This window comes from Salmo salar, chromosome 01 (genome assembly GCF_965601325.2).
Source record: "Salmo salar chromosome 01, fSalSal1, whole genome shotgun sequence".
NCBI classification, from domain to species: Eukaryota; Metazoa; Chordata; class Actinopteri; order Salmoniformes; family Salmonidae; genus Salmo; species Salmo salar.
The window spans coordinates 50,404,217-50,427,537 of NC_138291.1; the positions used below are offsets into that span (position 1 = coordinate 50,404,217).

The 23,321-nt window shown below is 40.3% G+C and overlaps 1 protein-coding gene across 1 annotated transcript in view; it reads left to right on the forward strand.

Moving 5' to 3' along the window:
* Window positions 1-5,377, forward strand: part of LOC106604225 (stromal cell-derived factor 1) — a 42,085-nt gene extending 36,708 nt beyond the window's left edge. Inside the window, exon 4 of the mRNA XM_014198685.3 lies at window positions 414-5,377. Coding sequence (XP_014054160.1) covers window positions 414-441 — 28 coding nt within the window. The 3' untranslated portion in view covers window positions 442-5,377. The remainder of the gene's footprint in view (window positions 1-413) is intronic.
* Window positions 5,378-23,321: the final 17,944 nt, after the last annotated feature.

Sequence of the window (23,321 nt, forward strand, 5' to 3'; positions counted from 1 at the left end):
GCACAGCAAAGCAACAGGATCTTCAGAACTAACAAAGGCTAGGATAATGACTGACTGAGCAGTGATTACAATCTGGCAGAGTGGAATTGGCAGGAATGAGCATTTGTAGAGATCATGATTTATGGAACGATTTGCAGCTGTTATGGATCTGCTCCGACTCCAGCACACCTGTCTCCAACCACACAATCCCAGCGAAAGCGAGAGCTGCAGGTCAAGAGGACACCAGAGGGCGTAGCAGGAGCAGATGTGACAAGTATAACTCTGGGAGGCAGACTCAAACTAAAACAAATAGTCATTAATCTAAATACAGTGGCGCAACAGTCAAGTGCTTGACCTGAACTCACAGGGAGGGAACAGACAAATCGATGGCTCTGTTAACTGTCTTATATTCATACTCTGTTTTGTTCTTTCAGGATCAAGAAATCCAAGCAGACCAACTAGAGAGCCTGCAGGAAGACCTACCAACAGATATGTAACATGAGACGTGTAGCTTGTAATATGTAACATGTACTCTCCCGTCACGCACGCTGAACAGCACTTAGCCTGTCCATCGCGGAACCATCCAACCCACGGCTTTCCAAAACCACCACGTCTGTTACCTATGTTACCATCACCACCGGCAGCCCTTATGGACTCCACCCCTGCTAGCGCCAAGTGCAATTATATCTGTGTGAGTGTATGTTTTTATCAATTATGTATATACCATTTTTTTATTATCCTATTTCATCAGTAAACAGCAATTTTTTGTTGCTGTTTTGGCCACTGGCTTCTCTGTCATTTAGGAGTTAGGACTGGTCTTAAAGTAGGCATTGATGGGGCTGAGATGGTGAGAGAGGGAGGATTCATGACAGGATTCAAGCCTCACAATCCAACTATATCAGCTTGTCCTGGGGAGTGTACAAGGTTCAACAGTACATTCTGGGAAAGATCCAAGGTGCATGGAGGTGTTCACACATGCATGGCAGAGCCACTAGAACATACTATGGCTCAATCCCTTAACCGTCCCCCTCATTTTCGAGTGTCCCTTGGTGGGTGATTGGCAATCAAAAATGGAGCAACTAGTGGTAGTGAGAGCTATAACAACACTTGGGAATGGGACATCGCTACATCAGAAATGGCCACTGACACCACGCAAGTCATTGACGATGAACCTTGTGTTTTTCAGAATGCCTATACTGGCTGCAGTAATAACTTTCCTTATACTTCTCATGCAACAAATATGTACTTACCATATGAGCAACAAATGAGAACAGCAGAACAACAATGTGCCCGTAATGTACCCATCCTCTTGCTGCAGTTCAATGTGAAGTAGTACAGAAGCAGGACTTTTATTCCATAGCGGTTTAACAGTCACATTTCCTTCACAGTCATTACCAGTGAAGGCACTTTAGCTAGAACAATTAAAACTACTGTTCTGAACTAATATTTATACCAAACGTTTTCAGGGTCCATACACAGATCGGCTACATAGCTACACATCCATAGCATACAGGTATTTTTATCCTCCACTACACAATAAGGAAGAAAATATTTAGCTACTGCTACGCAGGGGCTGGAACCAAAATTATTTTCTAATCTCTTCGTTCTGAACCACCATTTTTTTTTGTTTCGTTCCACTGTTCCGACTGGAAAAATACATTTCTGAATCGGTTTGAACCAAAAGAAAGGACCGATTTATATCGTTCCTTTCTTTGATTTATATTATCTCCACAGAATTATGTCTAGCGGGAACGACGTCTATGGACAAACATTGAATGTCCTTTGAGCTAGCTAGCTAACACGCTTGTGTGTGCAGAGTGGCATCAGAATTAAAAACACGTCTTATCTTTCTGTAGTTGATAAAACATGATAACTAGGCATATAGTATCCTTAACTAGCATTGAAAAAGTTTACCAATTCTCTAGCTAATTAAAAATCTCTCTCCCTATCTTCTGAATCAAGCTTGTAATGTCAGTGCAGTAGTCTATGCTTCGGTGGGGTGAGTGGCAGGTAGCTCAAGCACACACAAATATTTTTGGCTTGCAGGCAGACACTGAAATAAGTGAAAGAGAGAGGGCTTTGCACAGGCACTTTGTTGTGGGACTATAAAAAAAATGCTTGGAATGTAAATAACGTTATTAACCAGTTCCAATGCTTTTAAAATAAATGTTTCTGTTTCGGAACAGTATGGATCACTTTCGTTCCAGGTTTCGTTTATGCTTCTTGACTTATTTTCTCCACTTTTCAGTTCTGTTCCCTGAACCGGTTCCAAGCCCTGCTGCCACGTTACCTGCATTGGCAAATATCTTCAATCTCTAACGTTAACGTTACTACAATAAAGGGACTGACTTTGAAATATTTTTTAATAAAGACAAAATTACAAAAATTCTACATTCAATTTGCAGCAAAGTTAGCTAGGTAGTTAGTTAGCTAGCTAGATTCTTTACATCAGCTGGATTTCACAAAATGACAGGCTGGATTGCTCAGGATTCCCTAAAACATTAAACACAAATTACAATTCATACAAATGTCAAACGCCCATATAGCAAGCTAAATGTATAGCTAGTTGGATAATGTTAGCTTGTTAATAAGTAGATTTTCGTGAGTTAACTTTGACTAAAAATATGCATAATCACTTGTCTCTAGATTAACTAACATATTTCTCTGAACTGTAAATGTTTTGCATGATTCATTATGAAGTAATCATGCATCTCAATTTCCTTCATTTGGAGGGCCAACTATATAATTTTTATTTAACTAGGCAAGTCAGTTAAGAACACATTCTTATTTACAATGACAGCCTACCGGGGAACAGTGAGTTAACTGTCTTGTTCAGGGGCAAAATGACAAATTTCTACCTTGTCAGCTCAGGGATTTGATCCAGCAACCTTTCGGTTATTGGCCCACCACTCTTACCACTAGGCTACCTGCCACCCCAAACTAGAGGGCTGAAAAGGCACTACCCCTCCCTTAAAGTTGAATTGGGACAGCACTACGACTCGATGAGGATTGAGGGATTGCACAAAATGGAGGGGGAGGGCTATAGGGTGGTATTGGGATTGAGCCTATGTCTGCCTATGTCTACACACAGAGTGATTGGACATCCAGTTCTAGTACCCAATCAACCAATACTTTTTGTTTTGTTTCCAGCCATGCTGCATGTTGAAGTATTTTATATAAACAGTCATAATGTGAAAAATCTTGATGTTATTCTCCGAGCAGCTTCAGAAGAGACACAGGTATACACAGTTTGCCAAAGTTCCTTGGAGATTTAGAATTTCAGTCAGCGACACATTGGCATTAAAAGTTCCAAGATAATGACTCTCTAGTTAGAATTATAATTACAATGTTGTTGTCATGTTTGGTGCCAACAGTTGGTTGATAACTGTGGAACTGTGACTCTGGTAGTGAGACCATGTATGACCCGGTCACTGCATGTGTGTGTTTGTTTGTGTGTGGGCGTATGTACGTGTACGTGTGGGCTGTTTTAGCTGTTAGGGGAACATGGTCAATGAGAGATAATGTGGAATAATATGCTGCTGTTGCATTTCCGATCTCTCTGAAATTTCTAGAACATCTGGAGTCAGAACTCTGCTAATTGAGCGATCAATGAGAGGGTAGCGGTCCGTAGCTCCGTCACAGTTCGGGAAACATTAAAGGAGCAGTATGTCCAGATTTTATTAAAGGAACAGTTAACCCAGATTGTTAAAATAACAGTGCATCCATATTACATTAAAGGGATAGCTCACCCAGATTACTTAAAAGGGATAGTTCACTCAGATGACAAATTATTTTGTAGTTCAGGTTTCCCTTTAATTCTGACATTGACCAGAGTACATTACTGTATGAAAATCTCAAACACATGCAGTGGGTTAACCAAATCATGTTTGTTGTCAGCCAGACTACCATGTAAATGTGTCATGAAACATTATGGAATTTATAAAGTATCATATTTAGCAAACCACACACTATGAAAATCAATGTTATAGGAGGTAATATAGAACAAGTCATAATCTCATCAGCAGTTGTAGTGTGATAGTATTAGTAGCAGTATAGTAATAGTAGAAGTAGTGCAGGGACGGGCCCTGCAGACCAATAATTTGATTACATTTTTTAATTGGGGTGGACTCAGTTGGGGTCTCAACTCACTGTTGAGAGTTAGAATAATAGCATACACAATGTGCAATTTCGAAATTTGTGCATTAGCAGTCACTCAGTTAGCCCATGTCAGCGCTTAAATTTTTTTTAAATTATTGCTAAGTTAGTCTGGCAGCCAGCTATCTAAACTTGTAGTAAGCATGGTCGTATTACAGACCGGGGTGGGGCCCATTGATCATCAGTTATAATACTAAAAACTGCATACCCTATTGCAGGAAATTAGCTGTAAATCTGTTAATTCCTCTCCGCCCCACAGCGAAATAAGTAGAATTGCATGAAATGAGGGTATGCAGACCCACGAGCCACTATGTTCCCTCATGATGAGTAAAAATAAAATGTGTGGCCCCCACCCCCATCAAAGTTGCCCATCCCTTATCTAGTGGCTTGGCTACCTATTAATGTCATATACTGTATTTTATTTTGGATATCGATGCACTTTATGTCCAACATATTCATTAATTTTCATTTACATTTTAGTCCTTTAGCAGACACTCTTATCCAGAGTCTTAAAAGGTCGACTTTGGGCAAAATAAAATAAAAATGTCTAAACAATTAATTGATCAACGCACCATCATACCAGGTCATTTAATGCTTGAAAAAACTTGATGAATAAGATATTTGGCTACAGAAGTGATATTTTTTACCGATCTCTACAGCTTCCATCCAAAAACAAATCCTGTGAAATTACATCAACACATACTGGAGAAGTTACTGGCTAGCTACAGAGGCTACCTTAGCTAACAAACTAGCTATATTGGTCGTCACGCACCAAAGGCACACCCCATTTCTGTTTTTAAAATGGAGAAAGGAGCGGAGTTGGACCGTTTTTTTGTGCCCAAAGTCGACCTTTAAGATAGCTGGGTTACACAACCAGATATCACAGTCATAGCAACAACAAAAAATCCCTCAATAAAGTAGTTTGCAACAATACATAACTTTAGAATGTGATAATGAGAAGAAGAACAAGATCCACATTAGTCAACTGTTGTTTTTGTACTTTTTTACTTTACATTTTTTTGTACTTTTAATGTACTTTTTCATATAAATAATCTAAGCATGAGATGCATCACATTTTCATTTTGAACCTTTATCTTTCCATAGGTCAAACATGTACTCTTTTATACATCAAACACACAACGTTCTTATGAAGGAGCTAGATGTAACATCATTTCAATGTTAAACTGTATATTGTTGAGTTAAATGTAGTCTTTTAACCATGAATAAAAAATATACATTTCTATGTTTGCATATTATTTTTTAAGTAAGTGTGGGGGGGGGGGGGGGGGGGGGGGTGATTGGCAACACTCAAATTAAGTTGCTTTCATGCCATTATTAATCTACACTGAGTGTAGAAAACATTATGAACACCTGCTCTTTTCATGCAAATCTTGATGAAATAGGTTCTGCTCCTTCAGGGTAACTCACTGCCCAAGCAAAGCTTGAATATAAAATAGCCTACAAGCAGTGAGCGCAGTATGTGTTAACTATCTGCCCATCTTGCCAGGTGCCTACCTGGTGCCTACCTGGTGAAATAAAAAGTTGAGAACAAGATAAAGCAAAGAAGTGCGACACAAATGCAGAGTTACACATGGAATAAACAAACGTACAGTCAATAACACAATAGAAAAGTCTATATACAGTGTGTGCAAATGAAGTAAGATTAGGGAGGTAAGGCCATAGTGGCGAAATAATTACAATTTAGCAATGTAGCAGTGTGAACACAGCCGCTCTAGAGACGCACCGCTAGGGGCGCTCGCTAAATATGAGTAGCCTAATCAACTGTGGGCCTACATGAAATATATATATACTATCGAACAAACAACCTAAGCACCCAGCCAACCACCTGTAGTTAAATGCACTGAACTTTATTATGATAACCACCAAAGCAATGCTATTGACTTTGGGCAGACATATACAGTACAGGTCAAAAGTTTGGACACACCTACTCATTCAAGGGTTTTTCTCCATTTGTACTTTTTTCTACATTGTAGAATAATATGAAAGACATCAAAACTATGAAATAACATATGGAATCATGTAGTAACCATAAAAGTATTGAACAAATCAAAATATATTTAATATTTCTGATTCTTCAAAGTGGCCACCCTTTGCCTTGATGACAGCTTTGCACACTCTTGGTAAAGGGTGGCTACTTTGAAGAATCTCAAATATAACATATACATTGATTTGTTTAACACTTGTTTGGTTAATACATGATAAATAAAAACCCTGGAAAGAGTAGGTGTCTCCAAACTTTTTACTGATACTGTATATAATGCATGGAACTCGCAGATGAACACTCATGGGCATCCAAAATCTCCTTTGCATTGTCGTGGAAAATTGCAAGATTTTGTAAAAATGCTTCTATTGTATTATAATGGTTGTAATATTCGACAGAATAGAGTATTCTGTTAACTATTGTGTGTGTGTGTTCTACTGAGGATGGGCCTCTATGAGATAGCACTGACAGAGATTAAATGCTGTGGTGGCTAATTTCTGCATTACCAAATGAGGAGAGTTACAAACACCAGTGAATTTGAACAGGAAGTTAATGTATTCTAACATTATAATCTGTTTCCATTACGTGGAACAATGTCAGGTTATTAAAGTGGATTGCAGTTTGAGTTTATTTTTATTTTTACAGTGACAGTGCAAATTAATCACAGTTGTGTGTGTGTGTGTGTGTCTAATGGCAGGGTATTCCAGACATGGGAAGCTCTCACACTGAAAGCAGATTGACTAAAGGTGCCATAAGGTTTGGGTTTTCTGTTTAACAAAAGTACTGAGTGGAGGGGGAGCCTGGATATTTAGGATCTTGAATACAAGACAGTGTATTGCACAAGATATTTTTCCAACTCAGGAGCTTATGCTTTCTATAGCTATTGGGCTTCCTATCAAGCACTTTGAGAGCCTGTTTGCAGACAGACTGAATGGGTTTTAATGTTGCAAAGCAAGCTTGGGCCAAACTAGTAAAGTAGTATGTTAAGTGGGGGAGTATCATAGATTTGAAGTATAGTTTTGTTACCTCTGTAGTAAAACAATTTCATATGTTTTGGAAATTAACTAGGTTGAATTTGGTTATTTGAATTACCTTTTTAATTTGCTTTTTAAAAGACAGGTTGGAATCAAGTATGATGCCGTGGAACTTAAAATCAGATACCAACTGGAACTTTTTCCCTGATACATAGACATCTGTCTCAGGGGCATCAGTTGTTTTCTTTGTGAGGAACATGCAGACTGTGTTTTTTATTTTTTATTATTGAGATACAAACATGGGTCCCTGAGCAACTTTGTCATCTTAACCATTACAGTAGTGAGTTCTTGGGTAGTTTGTTATTTGCATGCATTTATCACTGTATCATCTGCATACATTGGAACTTCAGACCCTGTACAGACAGAAGGAAGATCAGTAATGTACGAGTTGAACAGTATTGACCTTTGGGGAATGAAAACATTGTAGATGTTGTCATGACGTTGGCCTCTTTTGGTACAGGGAGGACAGTTGACCCCTCCCTTTTGCACCACCACCCAACCTACCACCCCCCCCCCCCCCCAATCCACCCTGTGTGTAAAGGGTTGTAAAAACTATAAAATTCCAGGAGAGTCTCTGGCCACATGGCCCATAGAGAGACACAGGAAATTCTTCCAACTCATAGAATTGGAGAGCCAAGCGACATTTTGTGTTCTGGAGAAGGTATGGAAGATTGGTGAAGAATCCAGCTACGAACTGATCCGCTTGGTACAATTTTGTGATACTCAGAAGAGACAATATAGCCATATTACCATAAAACTGTTTATATAATAGCATCATAATGGTTGTATAGAATGTATTAATAAGGATAAAGCTTTTGTAAGACGATGATGCTATGTACTGATGTAATGTGATAGAATTGTATTTCTGTAACCAAATCTAACTCAGTCATAGGCACGCCCCCAGGGACCCATACAGGACCAGGCGTCATTTGACAAGCCTGTTCTATGGGCACTATAAAACACCCCCTGATTTACATTTCTCCAGACCAGGCCTCCACTCATGGCTAATAGGTTTTACCTTCCAATTCCTCTACTGAAAGTGAACCATACCACGTGGTTAACTTTTAGACTATTGATACCGACAGAATAAGAACAAGTCTTTGATATTAATTATTAGTCTGCAGCTAAGTAAATTATATCATCGAACGCGAAGACCAACGAAACAACCATTCTATGACGACATTAATGAATGTCGCTCTGAAAGATCCATTTCTAACCGAGAGAGAGAGAGAGAGAGAGAGAGAGAGAGAGAGAACGCAGACAAAACTCTCCATCAGAATGACACACTGAGCGTAAATATATATTGATTGCAATTGTTCCCGAATGAGTGAGCCTTCAATTGTCAATTGTTAATATTAATGAACTCTGTGTAACTTCTCAGCAGACCGTTTATGACCCATTGTTCAACAGGCCGACCTGCCTGTTTAGCCCACAAGGGCACATTCCTCTACCAATCCTTTGTGACGATAATGACTGTTTGTATGTTTTTCTGTTAATTACTTAGTGTAGTAAATAAATGATTTTAAGACAATTGATGTATGGATGATTTTAGTAAAGACGGGATTCGTGCAGATACAACAATTTACGACGTTTGGAATGAGACTGGACTAGAGGTAAAATACACCATTTAAACCAGAAGATAATCGGCCTATATAATAATATAGGAAAGTTATGTTAGGAAAATTATAACTTTGTAATCTGAATATTCTCATTGGTGCCCCGATCTCCTAGTTAATTACAATTAAACGATTAATCAGTTTAATCGCATGATAATAATTACAGGGAGTTAATTGATAAACATGTCTTCCGTTTAATGGTACCCAAAGACACGACAATGTGGAAAAAAGTTAGTTTTGACTCTTACGCTGATGAGACAGCACCAACTTTTTAAAGGTTTTAGATTTGTTAAACAAAATGTTTGTTTTTACTAAATTTATGCAACAGGTTGAAATGATTTGATTACTGGAAAGGGGTTATGGGTTTGTTTATTGTTTACTGTTTATTTTGGGTGTTGATTGCACTTAATTAAACATTGTATTATCTGATGTGTTTGAGTAGGATTCTTTCTTCCGGGACGGATGGAAGTCAACTAAAGTATATATGTTAAAGGAGACATAGGAGAACACGTCTACATTTTTATTAAATGCCTGTGTCACGTCCTGGCCAGTATAAGGGTTAATTAGTATTGTAGTTTGGTCAGGACGTGGCAGAGGGTATTTGTTTTATGTGGTTCGGGGTGGTGTGTTTGTTAAAAGGGTGTTTGATTTAGTATTTCCGGGTTTTGGTTTATGTTTAGGTATTTCTATGTTTAGTCTAGTGTGTCTGGTTCTATGTTGAGTTAATTGGGGTTGGACTTCCAATTGAAGGCAGCTGTTTGGTGTTGCCTTTGATTGGAAGTCCTATATTAGTTGGGTGTGTTTGTCTTGTATTTTGTGGGAGATTGTTCTGTGTTTCGCCTTGTGCCTTACCAGACTGTTTTTGTTGATCGTTCGTGTTTTGTTATTTTTGTACGTTCATTTTGAAAGCAAATAAACATCAAGATGAGCCTGCACATACCTGCTGCGTTTTGGTCCTCCTTCACCGACGACAACCGTGACAGCCTGGGATTAAATATCACTGATTCCTTACGCTGAGAAATGTACTACATTTGCGACAGAATTTTTTTACATTTAGTGGGGTAACAGGAACAATCCAAAGGAGAAAAAGCTATCTCATATTTGTTGGACATTGGTCTAGTAATGATACCACGATAATTGTATCTAAGGGTAACGCATGTTCAATTAAGCATACATATACATTGATGTATATTAAAGATGTAGTTTAAGTATAACTCTGACTGGTGTGTGAAGTTTGTAACTCTCCTCATTTGGTAATGCAGAAATTAGCCACCACAGCATTTAATCTAAAATAGCGTTCGTAGGAAGCAGAGGACCAACGCCCCATGATCTTCAGTGTGGATGCAGGGACAGATAAGGAAGCTGTTGAAGCAGCGCCGATGCGAAATGAATGGGCTGCATATAGCTTTATTATGATAACCACCAAAGCAATGCTATTAACTTTGGCCTGAACACTGACATATATATATATATATATATATATATATATATATATATATATATATATATATATATATATATATTGTAAGGAAGTCGCAGATTAACTCACTTTTGGGCATCCAAAATCTCCTTTGCATTTAATCTAATATATAATTCGTAGGAAGCAGAGGATCAACTCCCCATGATCTTCAGTGTGGATGCAGGGACAGATATAGAAGCTGTTGAAGCAGCGCCGCTGCAAAATGAATTGGCTCCGTATAGCTCAGGAGATAGCCCACAGCGTTGGCAGAGAAGACAGAGCGTGATGAAATCCAGTATCTCGTCATTGGTTTGCCACATCAGTGTTGATTAATGGATCGCCCGGCATGGCCAGTGGTCAGTATTGCAGGTAGTTTAACAAAAGAGGACAGATAGTAGTGTTAGTTTGAGCAATGACAACTGGAGTATCTTTACCCTTCCAATCAGTTTAAGAACGTTTTACCAACACGGTGAACATGTGAGTGTGCATAATTAAATCAGGAATCGTGAGATCTTATGATTAAATAGAAATGAATACGAAGTGTATTCCCCAACTGTAAAAACACGTAAAACAGACTGCCTTAAATAAAATATCATTATAGAAGCCAAAACACCCGTTCCTTAATGTGAACCCATTTTTTTGCAATAGAGTGAGGGTGATGGATAATCTTTTGACATTGCCTGAAGCCCTGACGTCTTGGTGTATGAGAATACATTTAACATGTGCAAACAGAACTTAAAAGATCATGCAAAATTAAAGGGAAGGAACAGTGAGTGCATTCCAGACTGAAGAACCCAAAAAGCCATCATATGGACTGCCTCTGGAAAAGTGTAATGTTAACCCAACACCGCTGCCTTAACTCAAACTTGTGCTACTGAGACAGGAGAGATACTTGATATGCGTGTTTGTTGCTTCTCCATAGACTATGAAGAGTAGGCAGACAGATGGATTCCTGAGAAGACTGCACGCTGAAGGGTCCTGACGCCCAATATGAACTGAATCCCTACTATCGGAGCATGATAAGGCTGCATTTCCCTGACTGAAATTGGAACAGAAGAGGCATACATTGTTATATATCAGAATACATTGTACAGAGACTAGAGCATACAGTAGACTGCTGCAGAGCGGCACAGCTCAGCCATGACATGACCATCACATAGCATAAAACATACAGTATACCCCCCCAAAAAACGCAACTAAACATTAGCTACGTAACCACCATTACTATCTAAATAGCCTAATCCACCATCACTATCTAAAGTCCTACTAAAATGCTCTGCATCTGCAGCATGCACAGCATACACAGATAGTGACCAGATAATCAAAACCTACAATATAGTTGACCTGAGTTGAAGGTTAATTAACAGAATATTCCGAAAAGCCACGAGAGAACAATAAATGACCTCATAATGAGAGAAATAGACCCCATACTAGAATAAGCCTGCATATTTACATTTACATTTAAGTCATTTAGCAGACGCTCTTATCCAGAGCGACTTACAAAATGGTGCATTCACCTTATGATATCCAGTGGAACAACCACTTTACAATAGTGCATCTAAATATTTTAAGGGGGGGGGGGGGGGGGGTTAGAAGGATTACTTTATCCTATCCTAGGTATTCCTTAACTGACAAGACTAACGCCATTCAAGTAGCTACTCACTGTAGCCGAGTGAGCTGCTTCAGGGTATAAAATGCATGCACTATGTACAAGCATGCATGATAACGCACGTAAACTTGCTTACTACCACCCTAAAATGGTGTGCCGTCGTACCGCAATGCTCCAAGCAGATGCTGTGGAAGGGATAGCTAGTGTTGGCCTCTGTCACCACCACCTCACTGTGTTCTATTGGCAATAGCAATAATAGCAACCATGCCATAACGACTATGTGCAGATGATACAGAACATAACAATCAATGCATGAATTAGCACAAGCATTCACTTCTGTAAGGTGATGGATACAGAACCTAACCATGCACGTGCAGCCATGCCATTAGGTATACTGTGTATAGAAAATGAAGCAAAGAATATCACTGTGCGAGCATTCACCACACAAGAGTTGCAGCCTAAAATATATGATAGAACTAAGACAACAAAATGCAAGCAGAAGATTAATTAATGACAGTACTAATTCGTGATGACTAGAATGAAGTCATTGCTACAATACCATATGATAAAATAAGAACAGTCACTAGAATAATACTACGATAATGCAAAGATGGACTGACAGGCAGGACCACCTATTTAAAATGCATGACACAGGATTAGAACATGGCTAATAAATCAGAGCCTGAACCTACTGCTGCAGATAAATAAACACGTTGACTGAAATTGATTGCAGCGGTCTCATGAGCTGCACCACATGCAGTGATAGCTACTGTCGACTCTTTACCTCTTGGACTCAGAATCTGGTTTTGACCTTTTGCCTGTCCACGACCACTCTTGCCTACTCCTTTTGGATTCTAAATAAACTACAAAGACTAACCATCTGCCTCCTGTGTCTGCATCTGGGTCTCGCCTCGTGCCCTTATAGACAACAGTAGAGCAAACACAGCTAGCACATTTATTACAACAAAAAAAATGAAATATCTTATTTACATAAGACCCTTTGCTAGGGTCTTATGACTCTAAATTGAGCTCAGGTGCATCCTGTTTCATTCATTCATCGAGATGTGTATACAACTTGATTGGAGTCCACCTGTGGTAAATTCAATTGATTGGACATGATTTGGAAAGGCAGACACCTGTCTATATAAGGTTCCACAGTTGACAGTGCATGTTAGTGAAAAAACCAAGCCATAAGGTGGAAGGAATTGTCTGTAGAACTCCGAGACAGGATTGTGTCGAGGCACAGATCTGGGGAAGGGTACCAAAATATTTCTGCAGCATTGAAGGCCCAAGAAAACAGTGGCCTCCGTCATTCTTAAATGAAGAAATTTTGGAACAACCAATACTCTTCCTAGAGCTGGCCGCCCGGCCAAACTCAGAAATGGGGGGGCAAGGGCCTTGGTCAGGGAGGTGACCAAGAACCCGATGGTCACTCTGACAGAGCTCCAGAGTTCCTATGTGGAGATGGGAGAACCTTCTAGAAGTACAACCATCTCTACAGCACTCCACCAATCAGGCCTTTATTCCGTCTAGCCACTCCAGAGTGGCTAGACGGAAGCCACTCCTCAGTAAAAGGAACATGACAGCCACTTGGAGTTTGCCAAAGTCACCTAAAGACTCTCAAACCATGAGAAACAAGATTCTTTGGCCTGAATGACAAGCGTCACGTCTGGAGGAAACCTGGCACCACCCCTACGGTGACGCATGGTGGTGGCAGGATCATGCTGTGGGGATGTTTTTCAGTGGCAGGGACTGGGAGGCTAGTCAGGATCGAGGGAAAGATGACCAGAGCAAAGCACAGAGAGATCCTTGATGAAAAATGACTCCAGAGCGCTCAGGACCTCAGACTGGGGCGAAGGTTCACCTTCCAACAGGACAACAACCCTAAGCACACAGCCAAGGAGCGGCTTTGGGACAAGTCTCTGAATATCCTTGAGTAGCCCAGCCAGACGCCAGACTCTCCCGATCGAACATCTCTGGAGAGACCTGAAAATAGCTGTGCAGCGACGCTCCCGATCCAACCTGACAGAGCTTGAGGGGATCTGCAGAGAAAAATGGGAGAAACTCTCCAAATACAGGTGTGCCAAGCTTGTAGCGTCATACCCAAGAAGACTCGAGGCTGTAATTGCTGTCAAAGGTGCTTCAAGAATATACTGAGTAAAGCGTCTGAATACTTATGTTAATGTGATATTTCAACAACAAAACAATTGGTACATTTGCATAAATGCTTGAAAAACCTGTTTTTGCTATGTCATTATGAATTATTGTGTGTAGATTGGGGGGGGGGGGGGGCAATTTACTACATTTTAGAATAAGGCTGGAACGTAACAAAATGTGGAAAAGTCAAGGGGTATGAATACTTTCCGAATGCACTGAATATATCAAAAATCATGTTAAACAATATTATTGCACACAGAGTGAGTCCATGCAACTTATGTGACTTGTTAAGCAAATTTTTACTCGTGAAATTCAAATTATACTGAAGACACATTATCTTCACACATATTTTAGATAGCTATGCCTATAGCTAGGCCTATTGCCATGCGCGCTGCCCAAATTACAGGGTTCCCAACTAGGCATATAGGCCTACATGCTTGTGATGTGAAACAACTCACAGCTTTAAAGAAGCTAATGATCCTTTGTGGCTAAATCATGCTTATTGCACACAGTTAGTCCATCCAGCTTATTATCTGACTTGTTAAGCAAATTTTACTCCTGAAGTTATTTAGGCTTGACATAACAAAGGGGTTGAATACTATTAATTTGTAAAAATGTCTAAAAACATAATTCCCCTTTGACAATATGGAGTATTGTGTGGCACAAAATCTAAATGTAATACATTTTAAATTCGAGCTGCAACACAACAAAATGTGGAAAAAGTCAAGGGGTGTGAATACTTTCTGAAGCCAGTGTATAAAACATAGGAGAATCACATTTGTGACTGCACTGGACATTTAACTGAACCCCTGGTCATTACAAACACAAAGTAAACAGGTTTGACCTTGGAACACTGAGTGGGGGAACTGAGGCAGAACGATAGTCTCTTTGATCGGAGACTTCTGATGAAACCGGTTAGTGGAGGCTGGTAAGAGGCGCTATGGTTGGGGGGGGTGGGGGGGTGATGTCGTTGATGTTTGTATGCGGTCTTTTATATTGTAAAAAATAAAGAGAAAAACTTACCAAAAAAAAGAGGCAGGTATATTTGTGGCCTGGATTCATCTTGGCAGAATGTGTATGTTTTGTATTCCTTGGCCCATGTGATAATCTTAAACTGTTAAAATCAACCAACAAAAATGATGCCTTTCCAAAGCCATGGCCTGAAACCAGAGAGCAGCTGGGCAGAGGTACAATACATGACATACAGATGTTTGATAAGCAAGTTTTTATGAACATTAATCTCAATGTTCTACTCTAAAAATGTTATACATTTATCTGACTGAGGCTTTCTATATCTTATGTATTGGAAACATGAATCGGGAAAGTAACAGGTACTTTTCATATTGTAATGATTAGGACTTAGTGACACAGGGACAAAGGATAGATTTGTCATCTAAAATGTGTGGAATGACAGGAATGGAGGACAAATAAAGCATACACACTCAGTTAGCTGGCTCACTCCATCTATCATAGGCTCTAAAAGGTTCCCAGATGTGTAGAAGCACACAGGGGAATTCATTACGAGAGGGGTTTTTTATAATGGAGGAGATATCAAATTTACATCTGTGTGTGTGTGTGTAAGTTTCTGTCTGTAAGTATGTGTGCTTGTGCAGTTACTAAATCAACCTTTATTGACCCACACTGATTGTACAGAATTGAGACTGTATATGTGTGTGTGTGTAGCGTTAATTGCATTCGCACAGCCAGTGACCCACTAGGACATAAATCACATTCATGACAAAATAATTCAGCTGAATGTCTCTAGAGTTTGTTACAGAGACGGATGTGAAGAGTGAGCAGAGTCCGAGTCCGTGTGTGGTGTGTGTGTGTGTGTGTGTGTGTGTGTGTGTGTGTGTGTGTGTGTGTGTGTGTGTGTGTGTGTGTGTGTGTGTGTGTGTGTGTGTGTGTGTGTGTGAAAGGGGATCTAATAGAGGGGCCTCCTAAACAGGAGAAAATAGCCCTCCTGCAGCCTGTCTACTTTTCATGTGTTAATAACCCTTCAGAGTAAGTATAGTATGAGCAATTGGGTTATGAGACCTCACGCCATCCAACTAAACACAGAAAGATACAGATATTAAGACAGACACACACACACACACACAGAGTACGGTCTCCACGGTCTCAGCACACACACACATACGTGACACCATGGGGCCTGGTCTCAGTACAAAGGTGGCGTGGAGGCCCAGATTCCTTTGGTGTGATTCAGACGGCTTATCCAAACCCACAACTCCATTCACTGACTAGGAGCAGTGTAGAGATGTAGTTTAAGATGAAGCAGGGACATTGGCTGTTTGAGGTGACTCAGTGTCCAGTGGGAGGGCTCTATCTGTAGGGCCCACTGAAGTTAAAGTACCCCTGTCTCATTCCATGTCTCTGGTCCCTCAAAATGACCATAAGTACATCTGGAGATTGGACTTGATAATGTGACGTATTGAAGCCATAGTTTTAATGAACCCCTTTCCATGGAGTTTTGGCACCTGTCTGAGACCCCTGGTGATTCACGCACATATGCACACACATACGTACAGACGGACGCATACACGGACACACACACACACGGTCCAGAGACTGACAGGGAGGTCTCTGATAAATCTTTACTCCTCTCCTTAGATTGGTGTTCTTAAACCTTGTGTGGTAAGAAACCAACACATTTATTCATATGATTCACATGGTTGACAACGTTTTGACTTCCAGCATCATTCACCCTCATATGTCCTTTAACCACTGCGTGTCTAGATGAAAGTTACCTACATTCCTCCGCTTGTGATTCACACTATGCAGCACATTACTGTAATAACATTGTCACATTTGTCCTGTGTACAAATCAACATTTAGACATTTCAAGTTTCCTGTGTGTGTTGCTCAAAAATAAAACAGAGGCCTGGGTATTAGTCAAAATCAGATCCAAACCTGCTCTGTCCAACATGATACTTCACATAGCCAGTTCATAGACAAAATTCCAGTATCAATCAGAAACTCTGGGAACACTGAGCCAACCGTGAGCCAAGGCAACAAACATGGCACATGCAGGTCCAAACACTATCCCACGTCCCTCAGCAGCCTGCTACACATCCTTTTATCTCTAGACCTCCAGCATCCATTGCCCCATGGTTACACCTGGTCATGGTTATACCTGCTTTTCCCAACATTACCCATAACAGTCATAGCCTTCTCATAACACTCTCTTAATAGTAACACATGTAAAAGTGTATCAAAAGAACCTGAAATGTATTTCCACCCGGTAGCCTGCAGCCAAGTCTGTTAGTTGTAACATCTTTTAGTTATATTCTCCTGGCTGACCTCACTGGATCTCTGTTTATTCTGGAATAACATCTATCACAGGGCTCTCCAACCCTGTTCCTGGAGAGCAACCCTCCTGTAGGTTTTCACTCCAACCCCAGTTGTAACTAACTTGATTCAGCTTATCAAACAACTAATTATTAGAATCAGGTGCGCTAGATTACAGTTGGAGCGAAAACCTACTGGATGGTATCACTCCAGCAACAGGGTTGGAGAGCCTTGATCTATCACAACATGCAGGAGAAAACAAAATAACCTCACCACAAACAATCTATTATACATGGCACAAATGAAAGCCACACTTTACCTCAACAACAACAGATAATAGTGTTAAGAATTTAAAAAAGGTCAGTAGAGAGAACAAGACTTAAATGTGGCCACTTTAACTAGTTGCCTTGAATGCAGATCTGTAGCAATTCAACAAGCACCAGCTGCTACTCATTGCAATCAGCCTCCACGTCTGTTTGCAACACTTTAACTAGTTGCTTTGAAAGCAGATCCTTAACAAACATTTGCAGCAACTCATTGCTAATCAGCCTCCACACCTGTCCTCTCTCTCCTTAAACAACACTGACACTCTACTTAAATCTGACCAAACTAACATTCCTCCTCAATTTTCTGCAGTGCATGTTGCGTTGCTAGCCTCAAAGTTTTGCAGCCCGCATCCCCTTAGCCCCTTTCTATCCAATATTCTACCAAGGATCTCACCACAACAGCCTAACTACCACAGCCTGATGATGACATCTACCTGAGACTACAAGCCAAACTTTAGAGTCCACCCCACAGATCCTTCATCTGCAGCCCTCTACCTCACCTGGTTCAGTCTCACTCCCATTTTGAATTCTCATTCATTCCATTTCCTCAATACATATTATAAACCCATTTCAATGTCTGGTCCTTAGACGATATCATTACATTCACGAGTTTAAAACCTGTTACGGCTAGACGTGCCGCTAGCGGGTCACCTCGACAACATCCGGTGAAATTGCAGAGTGCGAAATTCAAATTACAGAAATATAAATATTTAACATTCATGAAAATACAAGTGTAATATATCAAAAAAGCTTAACTTGTTAATCCAGCCGCTGTGTCAGATTTCAAAAAGGCTTTACGGTGAAAGCACACCATGCAATTATCTGAGGACAGCGCCCCGCATACAATAGCATGAAAAACATTTTTCAACCAGGCAGGTGCGACACGAAAGTCGGAAATAGCAATATAATAAATGCCTTACCTTTGAAGATCATCTTCTGTTGGCACTCCAAAAGGTCCCAGTTACATCAGAAATAGTCCTTTTGTTCGATAAAGTCCTTTATATCCATTGTTTCCCTCCTTCAAAATGCATACAAAATGAATCCCAACCGTTACCAATAAACTTATCCAAAAAACGTTTATAATCAAACCTCAGGTATCCTAATACGTAAATAAACGATAAAATTTAAGACAGAGAATATTTTGTTCATTACCGGAGATAAATAACAAAGAACGCACTTTCATCCACGCGCATGGAAACACTACAGCCAAAATGGGAGCCACTTTGAAAAACTACAACTTCTAGCTCATTTTTCCAAAAAACAGCCTGAAACTCGTTCTAAAGACTGTTGACATCTAGTGGAAGCCCTAGGAACTGCAATCTGGGAGGATTTAGCCTCATAATAAACATGAAATCCATTGGAAACAGTGATAGGCTGAATATTATTTTTTGGGGATGGGTTGTCTTCAGGGTTTCGCCTGCCATATCAGTTATGTTATACTCAGACATTATTTTAACAGTTTTAGAAACTTTAGAGTGTTTTCTATCCAAATCTACCACTTATATGCATATCCTAGCTTCTGGGCCTGAGTAACAGGCAGTTTACTTTGGGCACGCTTTTCATCCGGACATGAAAATACTTCACCCTACCCCAAAGAGGTTTTAAGAAACATTTGGCTGTGTGTTCGAATCACAATATGGAACATTTTAGCTACAGTGCCTTCAGAAAGTATTAATTCCCCTTGACTTATTCCACAATTATTTCGTTACAGCTGGAATTCAACATGGAGAATATTTTTTTTTTGAATTAACAGAATTCTCATTTACATAACTTTTCACACACCTGAGTCAATACATGTTAGTCACCTATGGCAGCAACTACAGCTGTGAGTACTTCTGGGTAAGTCTGTAATCACTTTGCAAAACTAGATTGTACAATATTTGCACATTCTTTTAAGAATTTTTCAAGCTCTGTCAAGTTTGTTTATCATAGACAGCCATTTTCAAATCAAATGTATTTATAAAGCCCTTCTTACATCAGCTGATATATCAAAGTGCTGTACAGAAACCCAACCTAAAACCCCAAACAGCAAGCAATGCAGGTGTAGAAGCACGGTGGCTAGGAAAAACTCCTTAGAAAGGCCAAAACATAGGAAGAAACCCGAGAGGAACCAGGCTATGAGGGGTGGCCAGTCCTCTTCTGGCTGTGCCGGGTGGAGATTATAACAGAACATGGCAAAGATGTTAAAATGTTCATAAATGACCAGCATGGTCAAATAATAGTTACCACAGTGAAAAGGTCAGGGTTCCATAGCCGCAGGCAGAACAGTTGAAACTGGAGTAGCAGCACAGCCAGGTGGACTGGGGACAACAAGGAGTCATCATGCCAGGTAGTCCTGAGGCATGGTCCTAGGGCGCAGGTCCTCCGAGAGAGAGAAAGAAAGAGAATTAGAGAGAGCATACTTAAATTCACACAGGACAGCGGATAAGACAGGAGAAATACTCCAGATATAACAGATTGACCCTAGCCCCCCCACACAAACTACTGCAGCATAAATACTGGAGGTTGAGACAGGAGGGGTCAGGAGACACTGTGGCCCCATCTGATAATACCCCAAACAGGGCCAAACAGGCAGGTTATAACCCCACCCACTTTGTCAAAGCACAGCCTCCACAACACTAGAGGGATACCTTTAAACACCAACTTACCATCCTGAGACAAGGCCGAGTATAGCCCACAAAGATCTCCGCCACGGCACAACCCAAGGGGGGGGGGGGCGCCAACCCAGACAGGAAGACCACGTCAGTGACTCAACCCACTCAAGTGACGCACCCCTCCTAGGGACGGCATGGAAGAGCACCAGTAAGCCAGTGACTCAGCCCCTGTAATAGGGTTAGAGGCAGAGAATCCCAGTGGAGAGAGGGGAACTGGCCAGGCAGAGACAGCAAGGGCGGTTCGTTGCTCCAGTGCCTTTCCGTTCACCTCCACACTCCTGGGCCAGACTATACTCAATCAAAGGACCTACTGAAGAGATGAGTCTTCAATAAAGACTTAAAGGTTGAGACCGAGTCTGCGTCTCTCACATGGGTATGCAAACCATTCCATAAAAATTGAGCTCTATAGGAGAAAGCCCTGCCTCCACCTGTTTGCTTAGAATTTCTAGGGACAGTTAGGAGGCCTGCGTCTTGTGACCGTAGCGTATGTGTAGGTATGTACGGCAGGACAAAATCAGAAAGATAGGTAGGAGCAAGCCCATGTAATGCTTTGTAGGTTAGCAGTAAAACCTTGAAATCAGCCCTTGCCTTAACAGGAAGCCAGTGTAGGGAGGCTAGCACTGGAATAATATGATCACATTTTTTGGTTCTAGTCAGGATTCTAGCAGCCGTATTTAGCACTAACTGAAGTTTATTTAGTGCTTTATCCGGGTAGCCGGAAAGTAGAGCATTGCAGTAGTCTAACCTAGAAGTAACAAAAGCATGGATACATTTTTCTGCATCATTTTGACAGAAAATTTCAGATTGTGTTACGTAAATGGAAAAAAAGCTGTCCTTGAAACAGTCTTGATATGTACATCAAAAGAGAGATCAGGGTCCAGAGTAACGCCGAGGTCCTTCAGTTTTATTTGAAACGACTGTTCAACCATCAAGATTAATTGTCAGTATCAACAGAAGGTCTCTTTGTTTCTTGGGTCCTAGAACAAGCATCTCTGTTTTGTCCGAGTTTAAAAGTAGAAAGTTCGCAGCCATCCACTTCCTTATGTCTGAAACACAGGCTTCCAGCGAGGGCAATTTTGGGGCTTCACCATGTTTCATTGAAATGTACAGCTGTCTGTCATCTGCATAGCAGTGAAAGTTAACATTATGTTTTCGAATGACATCCCCAAGAGGTAAAATATATAGTGAAAACAGTAGTGGTCCTAAAACGGAACCTTGAAGAACACCGAAATTTACAGTTGATTTGTCAGAAGACAAACCCTTCACAGAGACAAACATAGCTTTCCGACAGATAAGATCTAAACCAGGCCAGAACTTGTCCATGTAGACCAATTTGGGTTTCCAATCTCTCCAAAAGAATGTGGTGATCGATGGTATCAAAAGCAGCACTAAGGTCTAGGAGCACGAGGACAGATGCAGAGCCTCGGTCTGATGCCATAAAAAGATAATTTACCACATTCACAAGTGCAGTCTCAGTGCTATGATGGGTTCTAAAACCAGACTGAAGCATTTCAAGTCTTGCCATAGCCGATTTAATTCAAAACCGACTTACGTCAAAACTGTAATTAAAACATTCAATGTCAATATTGGTAAGCAACTCCAGTGTATATTTGGCATTTTGTTTACATTATTGTCCTGCTGAAAGGGGAATTTGTCTCCCTGTGTAGGTAAATGGTTGATCTCAGCATGTGTGGTTCCCACCGTGAAGCATGGAGGAGGTGTGATGGTTCTTTATTGGTGACACTGATTTATTTAGAATTCAAGGCACACTTAACCAGCATGGCTACCACAGTGATACGCCATCCCATCTGGTTTGCGCTTAGTGGGACTATCATTTATTTTTCAAAAGGACAATGACCCAACACACCTCTAGGCTGTGTAAGAGCTATTTGACCAAGAAGGAGAGTGATGGAGTGTTGCATCAGATGACCTGGCCTCTACAATCACCCGACCCCAACCCAATTGAGATGGTTTGGGATGAGTTGGACCACTGAGTGAAGGAAAAGCAGCCAACAAGTGCTCAGCATATGTGGGAACTCCTTCAAGACTGTTGGAAAAGCATTCCAGGTGAAGCTGGCTGAGAGAATACCAAGAGATTGCAAAGCTGTCAAGGCAAAGGGTGGTTACTTTGAAGAATCTCAAATATAACATATATTTTGATTTGTTCAACACTTTGTTACTACATGATTCCCTATGTGTTATTTCATAGTTTTGATGTATTCACTATGATTCTACAATGTAGAAAATAGTCAAAATAAAGAAAAACTCTTGAATGAGTAGGTGTTCTAAATCTTTTGACCGGTAGTGAATATAATATTAAAGCTGATCTACCCACAAAAAAAAGCTATTCATTTAATAAAAAAATTAACAACAGATTTTCAATACGCTTATAGGGAAGGGCCTTAAACATACGGCACTTACACAAATGACTGATAATTGGCTGAGAGAAATTGATAATAAAAAGATTGTGGGAGCTGTTTTGTTAGACTTTTGATATTATTGATCATTATCTGCTGCTGGAAAAGTGTATGTGTTCTGGTTTTACATCACCTATATCTAGGCCCCTTACCTTTTTCAATCTTTACTAATAACCTGCAACTGGCTCTGAGTAAAGCCTGTGTGTCTACGTATGGTGATGACTCAACACGTCAGATATCACAGCAAGTGAAATCACTACAACACCTCTTACATCTAGACGTTCTGCTAGCGGAACACCTGCTCCAATATCCAATGATAGGTGTGGCGCGAATTAAAAATTCCTCAAAAATACAAAAACTTCAATTTTTCAAACATATGACTATTTCACAGCATTTTAAAGATAAGACTCTCCTTAATCTAACCACACTGTCCGATTTCAAAAAGGCTTTTTAACGAAAGCAAAACATTAGATTATGTCAGCAGAGTACCAAGCCAGAAATAATCAGACACCCATTTTTCAAGCTAGCATATAATGTCACAAAAACCCAGAAGACAGCTAAATGCAGCACTAACCTTTGATGATCTTCATCAGATGACAACCCTAGGACATTATGTTATACA